At 44.5% G+C, this 12039-nt stretch overlaps 1 protein-coding gene across 2 annotated transcripts in view; it reads left to right on the top strand.

The window, feature by feature from the left end:
• Positions 1-12039, top strand: part of WIPI2 (WD repeat domain, phosphoinositide interacting 2) — a 124747-nt gene that overhangs the window by 71833 nt on the left and 40875 nt on the right. For both annotated transcript variants that reach the window (XM_073647825.1, XM_073647826.1), the window contains exon 8: positions 7699-7806. In XM_073647825.1, coding sequence (XP_073503926.1) covers positions 7699-7806 — 108 coding nt within the window. The remainder of the gene's footprint in view (positions 1-7698; positions 7807-12039) is intronic.

Raw genomic sequence — 12039 nt, 5'->3', positions numbered from 1 at the left:
CTATGCAGTGAAGCAACGGTTGCCAAAAATTTGGAGGAACTCCAATTCCCCTTGCAAGAGAAGTAGAGGTCGTAGGGCCTCCTGCAAAGAATGCTCTCATTATTAGGAAGTGTGTCTCCCATACTATTTGCCTATTCAATGAAGCAACGGCTGCCAAAAATTTTGGAGGAACTCCAATGTCCCTTGCAAGGGACGTAGAGGTCGGAGGGCTTCCAGCAAAAAATTCTCCCATCATTGGGAAGTGTGTCTCCCATACTGTTTGCCTATGCAGTGAAGCAATGGCTGCCAAAAATTTGGAGGAACTCCAATGTCCCTTGCAAGAGACGTAGATATGTTGATATGGTACATATGATGTTGTTATGGTGGTGGAGGATGAGGATGCAGAGAAGGAGGAGGACAAGAGCAAATAGACAAAATCAGGAAGCTTATACCCATGTCTGGGTGTGAAGACAGAGGTGCATGGGAATAGAGTTAGACCTGACAAAAAAAAGACACTGTATTTGAGTTTGTTACGCTGCTATCATTTGTAGGTGTTGAGAAGTCTGGCCCAATCCAGCCCTTGTTCATTTTTATCAGCATTTTCAGTTGACAGGCGGCTGTGCCTATTGGATATAATTCCACCCTGCTAGCGGCAGGGCAGGCCAGGACCTCCAAGGCGTAGAGAGCCAGTTCATGCTACGTGTCTAGCTTGCTTACCCAATAATTATAAGGCACAGAGGAATCACTTAGGACGTTGGTACGGTCAGCAAGGTACTCCTTCACCATCTTCCAAAACGTTTCTCTCCTGGAGAGCGTACCCCGCGCATCAGGGCTTGTGCGATGGGAGGGTCTGAGAAAGCTGTCCCAGAACTTTGACAGTGTTCCTCTGTTTCTGCTGGATTGCATTTGTGTCTCTCTTGCCTGTACTCCTTGGTTGTCCAACGAACTGTGACCTCTGCCGCCAGTGTTTTTCAGATGGGAATTTTTTAAATAATTCTGCAACAAGGGCCTTCTCGTACTGCACCATTTTATTAGGCCTGTCCGGCGCAGGAATAAGAGACAGAAAGTTCTCCTTGTAGCGTGGGTCTAGAAGTGTCACCAACCAATAATGACTGTCACCCAAAATTTGGACAACGCGAGGGTCACAGGAAAGGCAGCGTAACCTCAGCCATGTGTGCCAGACCGCAAAGTGGCAAGACTTCCGTGTCCTCACCAAGAGGACTACTGACCATGCTCTCATCCTCCTCCTCCCTGTCCTCAGGCCACATGACAGTTGTGCAGGTAGTACCATTTATAGCGCAGGAAACTAGCTCCTGTTCTTCCTCCTCCTCTTCCTCATTGTCACCCAATCCATGTTGGGATGAGATGAGGCTGGGCTGTGTGTAATCACCCTGTATGGTTCCTTGCTCCATCTCATCATGCTCATTGTGAGCAGAGAGCGTTTCAGAAGACAAAGAAGCAGGATGGTGACGCTAATTATGGCATCATCGCCGCTCACCATCTTGGTGGAGTCCTCAAAGTTTTGGAGGATGGTACATGTGTCTGACATCCATGTGTGGAGTCTGACCTGAATACTGACGGCCTTGTTGATGCTGGTCGTCAACAACTGGCCCTCTTCTGCTCACAAATCCTTCCCAACATCTGCAATGTAGAGTTCCGATGCGTGGGGACATCGCAGATCAATCGGTGAGCTGGAAGCTGCAAACGCTGCTGAAGCACGGCGATGGCGACGGAAGCTGTAGCTGACTTTCTAAAATGGGCACACAGGCGGCCTACTTTGACAAGCAGATACGACAGATCCTTGTAGGTTTGGATAAACCGCTGAACCATGAGGGTAAGCGCATGGGCCAGGCATGGTACGTGTGTGAGCTCGCCTCGCTTCAAAGCCGCCACCAGGTTCCAGCCATTGTCACACACGACCATGCCTGGCTGTAGGTTCAGCGGTGTTAGACACAGATGTGCCTGCTGTTTCAGAGCTCTCCACAACTCTTCAGCGTTGTGCGTTTTGTCACCTAAGTATATTAGCTTCAGCGCAGCCTGTTGCCGCTTGGCCGAGGCAGTACTGCAGTGCTTCCAGCTTGGGACTGATGTGGTCATTTTGGAGATGGAGGCTGAAGAGGAGGAGGAGGTGCAGGAGCTGTAGAATGTGGGGGCAACCCTGATTGACCCAGGGCCCGCAATCCTCGGCGTCTGGAGGATGTGTTCTGTCCCATGGTCCGAGTGGGTCCCGGCTTCCACTATATTAACCCAGTTTGCCGTCAGTGAGAAGTACCGTCCCTGCCCACAAGCATTTGTCCACGTGTCCGTGGTTAGGTGGACTTTCCCAGTAACTGCTTTGTTGGGGGGTATGTCTAATGTTATGGGACACGTGCTCGTGTAATTCGGGGACAGCACACGGGGAGAAATAGTGGTGGCTGGGGACCGAGTACCGAGGGACAGCTGCCACCATCAGGCTGCGGAAAGCTTCTGTCTCCACGAGCCTAAAAGGCAACATTTCGAGTGCAAGCATTTGCGAAATGTGTGAATTTAGTAGTGTGGCCTGTGGGGCGTTGGCTGCGTATTTGGGCTTGCGTTCCAAGGACTGGGGTAGGGACAACTGAATGCTGCGCTGGGACAAGGACGTAAACATGCTTGCTGATGGTGCTAGTTGAGAGTGTGCAACGACAGGTGCAGGGTGGGAGGCATCTTGGCACGCGCCATGGACAGGGGATTGGCGTGCACACACAACAGCGGAACAAGCAGTGATGTGACCTGCAGACTCTGTTGATGGACACTGTTGTTCGGCCCACTGAGTCGGGTGCTTTGCTGCCATGTGCCTGATCATGCTGGTGGTGGTCAGGCTGCTAGTTTTGCTGGCCTGGCAGGTGGCGCAAATGGCCTTTTTGGGGTTATCTGCAGAGTCTTTAAAAAATAACCAGACTCGGGGAGACCTAACAGTTGTACTGGCAACTTCTGTCCTGTTGACTTTACGAGGAACGATTGCCTGCCTTGTGTCTGCGGCCACCACGCTGCTTCTTCCTACCTGTTGTACTACTATGCCTTCCTCCCCCTGTGTGCTGCTGTCATCGCTCTATATGTCCCCCTGCCAGGTTGGGTCAGTTACCATATCATCCACCACCTCGTCTTCCTCTTCTGCACCCTGGTCCTCCTTCTGACTTTCTGGCAATTGTTTCTCATCATCATCATCCTCATCATCCACCTCTTGCGACACTAATTGCACTTTCCCACCATCGCCTTCGTGTGACCGTGACTGCTCCAATATTTGGGCATCGCTGCACGCGTTCTCCTCTTGACTCTCTTGAAGCTGGCCAGGCGAGAGGCCTGAATCTACAAATGGAAAAGTGAACAGCTCTTCTGAGTGTCCAAGTGTGGGATCAGTTGTCTCCGGGCACTCGGCATAGTGGGAAGGAGGAAGGAGGATCAGGCTGAGGAATATGCGGTCCAGACTCACGGCAACTGAGACTTGACCGTGTGGAAGACAGGGTGGTGGTGGTTAAGTGACTGGAAGCATTATCTGCTATCCAACCAATAACCTTTTGACACTGCTCTGTGTTCAATAGTGGTGTTCTGCAGTCGCCTATTAATTGGGACTGGAAAGTCGAGCGACAAGGTGTGGGTGTTTGTTGTGGCACAATTTCAGCTTGGCCACGTCCTTGACCTCTGCATGCACCATCACGTCCACTTCTCCGTCTCTTGCCACGCACCTTAACCATTTTTAATGGAGGACAATATTTTCCACTTTCACGAGAAATGGCTGATTTTGGAGCGCAGTTATATGTGATATGTCCGATAGAGAACCACAATTTTAAATAGCAGGCCTGTAATTTGCTAATACTATTCTTCACAGACACCTAGTGTGAATAGCTTGACGGACACACTGCAACAGAATGGAAATGGAAGAAATGTCTGATTTTGGAACACTCTTATAGGTGTTATGTCTGACAGAGAACCACGGTTTTAAATAGTAGGCCTGTAATTTACTGATATTATTCTACACAGAGACCTAGTGTGAATAGCTTCACCGACACACTGCAACGGAATGAAAAATGAGGCCAATATTTTCCACATTCAGTTCAAATGTCTGGATTTTTAAGGCTGAAATATGCAACAGATCTGGCTTTATTATGCAGTGAGACAAAGCAAATGGAGCAGAAAAATGGTGTACGCTGGATTGCTTTTTAAGCAAATAAGCAGGATTAAGATAAAAAAAATTTGCCTTTCTATGTCTAGAAATATCTGTAATTATTACAGCAGCAGCAGATAGGACATTCAATGGACCCTATTGTGCTGTATCATACACTGCAGTCTGCCGCATACACTGTCTGCCTGCCTAGCACTGATTATATGCAGCTGGATTAGTCTTCAGAAGGACTGTTAGTTCAGATAATATATATGTTGTGGAATACCTAAACTAACAGGACGTTCAATGGACTCTCTTGTGCTGTATCATGCACTGCCATCTGCCACATACACTGCCTAACTCCTGCTATCACCACTGAATATATGGATTAGTCCTCAGAATGACTGTTAGTTCAGATGGATATATATATATATATCTATGTTGTGGAATACCTATACTAACTATACACAAGCAAATCTCTCTCTGACGAAGCAGCACCTTTCCCTACTCTGCCTGATTCCGGGGTAGACTGTGATGAGCATGGCTGTGCCCGGTCTTATATACACATGATGATGCTGTGCGGCCAGCCAATCACTTGTAATGCCCACAACCAACATGGTTACGGCATTACAGTGCATGGCAGGCAATCCCTGCGTCTTCATTGGCTCTCTAAAGAGCGCCAAACATGCAGGGAGGGGACCCGCGTTCCCGCCCGAGCAACCCGGAAATACTCGCCGAGCTCCTCGAGCACAGTGATGCTTGGGCTAGTACCGAGCAGTGGGGAGCTCCTTCGCTCATCACCATCTACCAGTACTTTGCCTACAGCTTTTTCCTTGCCAATGCTGCTCTCCTTTTTATAATCCGGATTGGGAGCAGGACTGGCGCTTAACTCTCTCAGGGGTCAGGTGTCCTTCCTGGTTATTTGGCTTCAGAGGGATTTAGCATCTATACCCCAAGTTAACACTTTTCTCCAGGGGGTGGCACATGTCAAACTCCTCTGGACCCTTGGGATCTGAATCTTGTTTTGGAGGCTCTTTAGTCTCCACCTTTTGAGCTGATCAGCGAGAGCTCTATGTTCTTTATTTCTTATAAGCTTTCTTTCCTTATAGCCATCACTTCTATTAGGAGAGTCTCGGAGCTTGCAGCTCTGTATTGTTGAGCCCCTTACCTTTTTATTCATCAGGATAAAGCAGTGTTGAGGCCAGTACTGTCTTTTCCCCCAAAGGTAATTTTGAGTTTTCACCTTAATGAAGGTATTGTTTTACCTTCCTTTTGTCCAGCACCATATCAACCTATTGAGAAGGCTCTGCACAGGTTGGTCATTGTTAGAGCCGTAAGATATTATTTATCGGCCACTGCCTTTTAGGTGTTCTGATTCCTTGTTTGTTATACCGGAGGGCCCACGTAAGGGTCCAGCTGCTTCTAAAGTGACCATTGACCGCTGGATCAAGACTGCTATTATCCAGGCCTACAGGGCTAAGTCCAGGGTGGCGCCATTTAAGGATTAGGGCGCACTCTACTCATGCAGTGGAGGCTTCCTGGGTGGTTCATCATCAAGTATCTGTTTTGCACCTCTGTAAAGCAGCTACTTGGGCATCAGTGCATACATTTTCTAAGTTTTAAAGGGTGCACTATTTTGCCTCGGCAGATGCAATCCTTGGTAGGAAGATACTGCAGGCGGCAGTAGCTCAAACATCCGCTTAAGTTACGGTGGAAAACCAAGTGGTAACTGTAGGAGATTTAATACTATCCCACCCTAGGGACAGATTTAGGATATCCCATGTTTCTGTGTCCCCCAAGAAGACGAACAAGAAAAAATAGATTTTTAATTACCAAAAAATCTGCTTCTCGTAGTCTTCATTGAGGGACACAGCCCCTCCCCTGGTTGGGCATACAGTTATGTTTCTTCTTGCCTTAATTCTTTTCTGCTCTCCTCCTACTGCTTTTTCAGAAAACTGAAGAAGCCTGTCTCTAGCAGGCAGGGTATAGTCTGCTGGGAAAGAACCATTTTTTTTTTTAATCAGATCATTTTTTGGGATGAGACAATTTTTTTAAATGCAATAATAGTGTCAGTCTCCTGGTGGCAGCAGACACTCCCATGGTTCTGTGTCCCCCAATGAAAACTACCAGAACCAGATTTTACGGTAAGTAAAAAAAAAAAATCTATTTTTTGAAAAAACGGCAGCAAGGAGTCCAATAAGTGATACATGCTGTAATCGGGGTCTCTTACCCTACTTCATGCTGCTCTCAGATGGTGTAGCAAAATCCTGGTTACTGATTGGCCTTAACAGAAAAAAAATTATTCTTCGAAACAAACAAAATCAGACATAAACCACTAATTTACGTAAATAGCAGTTCAGAAAAGAGGAATGATCTTCTCACAATCACTTGAGTCACAAGGCTTCTGAAGGTGACCTAGCACCTATGGATTCAACTTTTTTCCAGCACATCCCACAAATGTTTGATTGAATTGAGATCTGAGGAATATGGTGCACAACCCATTCCTGTCTCACATGGAAAAGTAATTCCCTAATTAAAAATATAAACTTTATTAATATTGATTAAAAGCTAAAACAAATGTTAACAATACCCCAAAACTCAAAGGAAGGGGCAGGGCCAGCGTCAGCACACTGCGCACCTGGGCAAGTGCCGGGACCCTGGACCATCAGAGGGGCCCACTCGCTGTCGGGACCCAGGACGCTTCCCAGGCATCTGTGCAGGACCGCCGACACTGCTTGATTTCCAGCATATATATATGTTTGTGTTTTTAAAAATGTGTTCAAATGTGTACGTATCTGTGCATATGTTTGTGTACGTGTCTGCGTATTGTATGTGTGCATATCTGTGTACCGTGCGTGTGCATGCCTGCACACTGTGTGCATGTGCGCGCGCACATCTGCGTACTGTGTGTGTGCGCGCGTTTGCATATGTGAAGGATGAGGGGGCAGGCTGGGCCCTATGTTGTAAACCTATGTTTCTCCGCCATATCGGTGCATCATGAATGGTGGTATGTGTTAAAGGGGCCCACGGAGACTCTCGCCCGGGGGCCAATGAAAACCTGAAGCCGGCCCTGGAAAGGGGACAGTGACTCATTATCCCGGCACCATAGCCGAATCCAAATCTCCATTGGTATGGAGTAAGGTGAGCAGAGTAGACTTTAGGATTTATTTAGGGTTGCAGTTGAGGGACAGCATTATCTTTGCTCCTCTCCCACCCCCTACTACCACCCTACTGTCTACTCTGGTCACCTACACCATACCAATGGAGATTTGGTTGCCGTTATTGTGCTGGGTATAATGAGTCTTTGTCCCCTACCCCTTCCTTTGAATTTGTGTTTTAGGGTATTGTTAGCATTTTGTTTTAGTTTTTAATCAATATTAATAAAGTTTATATTTTTAATTAGGAGATTATTTTTCTATGTGAGATAATTTTTGAAATCCTTCAGATACAATTTTTCTAGTTAACCCAACCCATTCCTGTACAACCATTTGGGGGAGGGGTGGGGGGGGGAATGCATGAATATATAAATATGTACATAATGAAGATAATAGAATGATCACACTGTGATTTATTTTGTTTTATCTAATCTATGGCTTTAGTTGTGTGACAATATTTTCACTGGCGTTCAGCATGGATGGCACATTTCTTTCTGCCTCAAGTAACACAGAAACCGTGCATATTTTCAAGTTGGAGACCGTTAAAGAAAAGTATGTAAATGCTTGTTTCTAATTTTTTATTTTTATTTATATGTATAAAAATATTTCAACCCACCACAATATTGACAAGGTTTTAGGGGGAATTTAGCAGTGTGAAATTCACTAATAGATGTAAGCCTGTTATTGACTGTTACACAACTTTAGGTTGTTGGTGCAGCACACTCTGATTTCTACACCAGCTATAGATTTCTGCATGCAACAATGTCCTCTATTCTCTGGTGTAAATGATAGGGAATCTAGCCCTGCCATCTTTTAATAAAAATGTCTGACAACTGTAAAAATGTCAAAGGTTGCAATGTTCATGCACAACTTTGTGTTGTGCAACAATGTGTGACTTTTATGCACCAGGAAACTGGCTAAATGACTTTGATCAAATCCCTCCTTGTTGAATCTTCACAGCATGCATTCGACATGTTTCATTGAGGCTGAAGTGTAAATCTGTATGCAGTGAATGCCCCCAATGGTAAAAAAAAAAAATATATGAATAAAAAGTACAATTACTAATCTTGAAACAAAAGATATTTATTTTAGAAGAGAGCCCACCAAATATAACATATATAGTATGTGGTACCCCATATACAAACAATAAAACAATATGATCTGATTTCCTCCAAATTGACATGAATAAAGTAAGGTTAGAAATCAAAGAAAATAATCTGTAAGAGACAAATAAGTATTTAGGTCATTCAAGCTAAACACCAACTATCCCTCCCTACATGAGACATATATTCAATGTCTACATTACACAAGTGATGTTTTTCCAATTTTTAACTGAATTTTTATTGAGTTTTCAAAATAAAGTTACAGAATAAGAAAAGAAAACTTAGGATAGTAGCATACAATACGTAACCGTATAACTTGACAATATCCCGTCAATATAGGATGGACTAAACACTGAAGAATCCACATCTAAATCAAATTTGGAGAAGTACATTGACAAGCCAATGACACAGAAGAGGGAATAGAGAATATTTCTTACTCTGCACAGATTACATGAACTACTTTTCATAACCATGACTATGAACAAGCTCTTTGAACCCAGTATGTGTCCCAGAGAGTCCAGGCTATTTAAATTGCTCAGCTGTCTTATTTAATAAGACTGTAAGGAGCTCCATGCTTCGTACATCTTGTATATGCCTGTTGTGAAGACCCGGGGTCCTCCGTGGGCGTAACGCTACTCAGACAACACAGAGTGAGGGTAAAACAGCGTGGCAATAGTTTATTGAACCACAAAGCAGAAAATAAACACATAGAACAGTCCCATCAAATGCCCAAGATGGTAGAACATTACACAGTCTCACCCTTCCGCTCCGCCCGCCTGGGATAGAACAGCCGCAACTTTGGAGACTTCCAGGGCTGACTACCTCAGCCAGTGGCCCCCCACTTCTGGTGGGCCCCCACAGAGAGGAGGTAGCGGCAAGCTTAGGAAGCTAGCAGTCCATCGAGGTACAAGACCAGGAGACCCGAGGGTCCAAATCTGGCCTGTCCGAGAGTTTCCATGGGGCTAGGCGACCGGTGGGTCCATCCTGGCAACTCCAAATTTCTCCATGGGTTCTAGGCGACCAGTGAGTCCCTCCTAGCAACCCCAAAACATATACATGGAGCCAGGTGTCTTCTTCGTCCTCTCCTGGACTCCCCAAAATTTATCCATGTCTCTCTGATGGTTAATGGAGCACATCTGAACCTTTCCAGTCAGGGCCTGTACCCTTAGGCTAGAATAATATAGAATTCAAATCTGTGTCTTTTTGGTAATGCCATGCAATCCATCTGCTGTCCTGGAGGATGTCTCTCATTCTCCTTCCAAAGTCTGTCTGAATCTCTTTCCAAAGAGAGTAGTCTGTGTTAATCAACTAAAGAAGAACAGAGATTAAAGAGTCAACATAAAAATAAAGGAATGCTGCTCTTGCCATCAGAAAGTATGTCTGGCATAATTAAGATTTTACTCTGTATCGTCACACCTGTGTAATTCAATATTTCATGGGGGTTGTACTAACTGCCATTTACATGCCATTAGAACTCTAGCAGCAGTGGTCATATGTAATAAAAGCTGGTGAGATTTACAACCGATCTGAAATGGTGGGTTATTGACCAGGGAAAATTTGGGATCCAGGCGTATCAGAAGACCCATGACGACATGTTTTTCCTTTCTTAATGTTAATTACTTTGAACCTTTTGCACACTCAAGAAATGTCAAATAGCGTTTTATTTTAGCTTCTTCGAAACGTGATGTAATAGTATGTTGCGAGTTAGATGTCCGTTTATGAAGAGACTGAGGAGCTGATCCCATATTGTAGCAGACAGAAGTCGGCTCTATTACACAGCCAGCATCTTCCTGTAACAGCAGCAAGTGTTTAACCATTTAGATGCCACTTTCAATCAGTAATTGCGGCATTTAACCGGTTCCCGACCGCCCACTGTAGATAAACGTCCGCGCTGCCTGGGCTCTGTGCAGCGCCGACGTTTAAAAACGGTGGGTGGTCTCGCAGTGCTCAGGACCCCCAGGGTCCTGCAAGCACTGCGATTCCGGTGCAGAGCGTTAGCTCTGACAGGGTACATAATCGGGACCTGATTAGATCAGGTCCCAGTGATGTTAACCCTTTGCTGTCTTCTATATGCTGCGATCTATAGTGATCGCGGCATATAGGAGACAGCAGGAAGAGAGGGGGTCGTCTTACTTACCTCCGAAGACCTCCGTTTCGTTTGAGGACCTGGGGTTGCTATGGCAGCTGGAGGTCACATGACCGCCTCCAGCTCTGCCATATATGGTGTCCTTCCTGTCTGGCTTCAGCCTGTATGTAGCTGATGCCAGACAGGAAACTGACTGAAACAGTCAGTGAAGATCTCATGTAATGTAATATATGTCTATTACATTACATGAGATCAGTGATCAGAAAAATAAAAATTAATGTCCCATACAGGGACTAAGTAAAAATGTAAAAAAAAAGTTTTTAAACTATTAAAAAAAAAAATCACAAAATAAATAAAAATAAATAAAATATTAAACCAATAAATCCGTATATTACTACAAAACCAAAAAAAGTACACATATTTGGTATCGCCGCGTCCGAAACAACCCGAGCTATAAAACTGTCACACTAATTAACTTTCTGTGCACACCGTAATAAAAATAAATAAAAAACGGAGCAAAAAAATATGCTTTTTCATCATATCGCCAAACAAAAAGTGGAAAAAAATGCGATCAAAAAGCAGAATAGAAATAAAAATGGTACCACTGAAAACTTCATCTTGTTCCGCAAAAAAAAGCCGCCATACAGCTCCATCAGCCGAAAAATAAAAAAGTTATAGCGCTCCGAATAAAGCAATGCAAAAAAAATATTTTTTTTCTATAAAATTGTTGTGTAAAAGCGCCAAAACATAAAAAAAATACAGTAAGTGTAGTATCGCTGTAAACGTACTGACCCGAAGAATAACGCTGCCTGATCACTTTTACCACACGCAGAACGGCATAAAAAAAACCTCAAAAAACAATTCCTGAAGTGTTTGTTTTTGTTAACTTTACCTCCCAAAAAACGGAATAGAAAGCGATCAAAAAATGTCACGTACCCAAAAATGGTTCCAATAAAAAATGTCAACTCGTCCCGCAAAAAACAAGCCGTCACATGACTCTATCGGCCGAAATATGGAAAAATTATAGCTCTCAAAATATGGTGATGCAAAAACTAGATTTTGCAAAAAAAGCGTATTTTAGTGTGTTACAGCTGTCAGTCATAAAAACCCGATATAAATCTGGTATCTCTGTAATCGCACCGACCCGAAGAATAAAGTAATCTAATCAGTTATATCACACTAGGAACGGCATAAAAAATAAATAAAACAAATATTATTCACCTGCTACTGATTTGTTTATTATGTCTCCCAAAGATCCCAGTAAGGCTCTGCTCACATTTATCCTGTGCTCTGCGCTGAGCGCTTACACCAGGGTTTCCGTGTAAATCTCTGAAATACGTGATTCAGCCAGAACCCATGATGGAAGATTCCCTGTAATGAGGCAGATATAGGCCACTGTGGACGCCGTCTAGCCTGGGATCCCACGGTGTCATTTGTTTTAGGCGTGCATAAAAGTGCGGTTGGCCACAGTTTTGTGCACTTCTGAAAAAAAGGACACCACTAAACAGAGGCCAGACGGAGTCCAGAGTAACTCTGCTGCCTCATTATAGTGAATGGATCCTGCAGGGGTTTCATCTGAATTACATCACTTGGAAA

Source organism: Phyllobates terribilis, unplaced genomic scaffold, assembly GCF_046119375.1.
Source record: "Phyllobates terribilis strain yellow unplaced genomic scaffold, ASM4611937v1 Scaffold_9__5_contigs__length_417890890, whole genome shotgun sequence".
In the NCBI taxonomy this organism is placed as follows: Eukaryota; Metazoa; Chordata; class Amphibia; order Anura; family Dendrobatidae; genus Phyllobates; species Phyllobates terribilis.
This window is presented reverse-complemented; position numbering and strand designations above follow the sequence as displayed.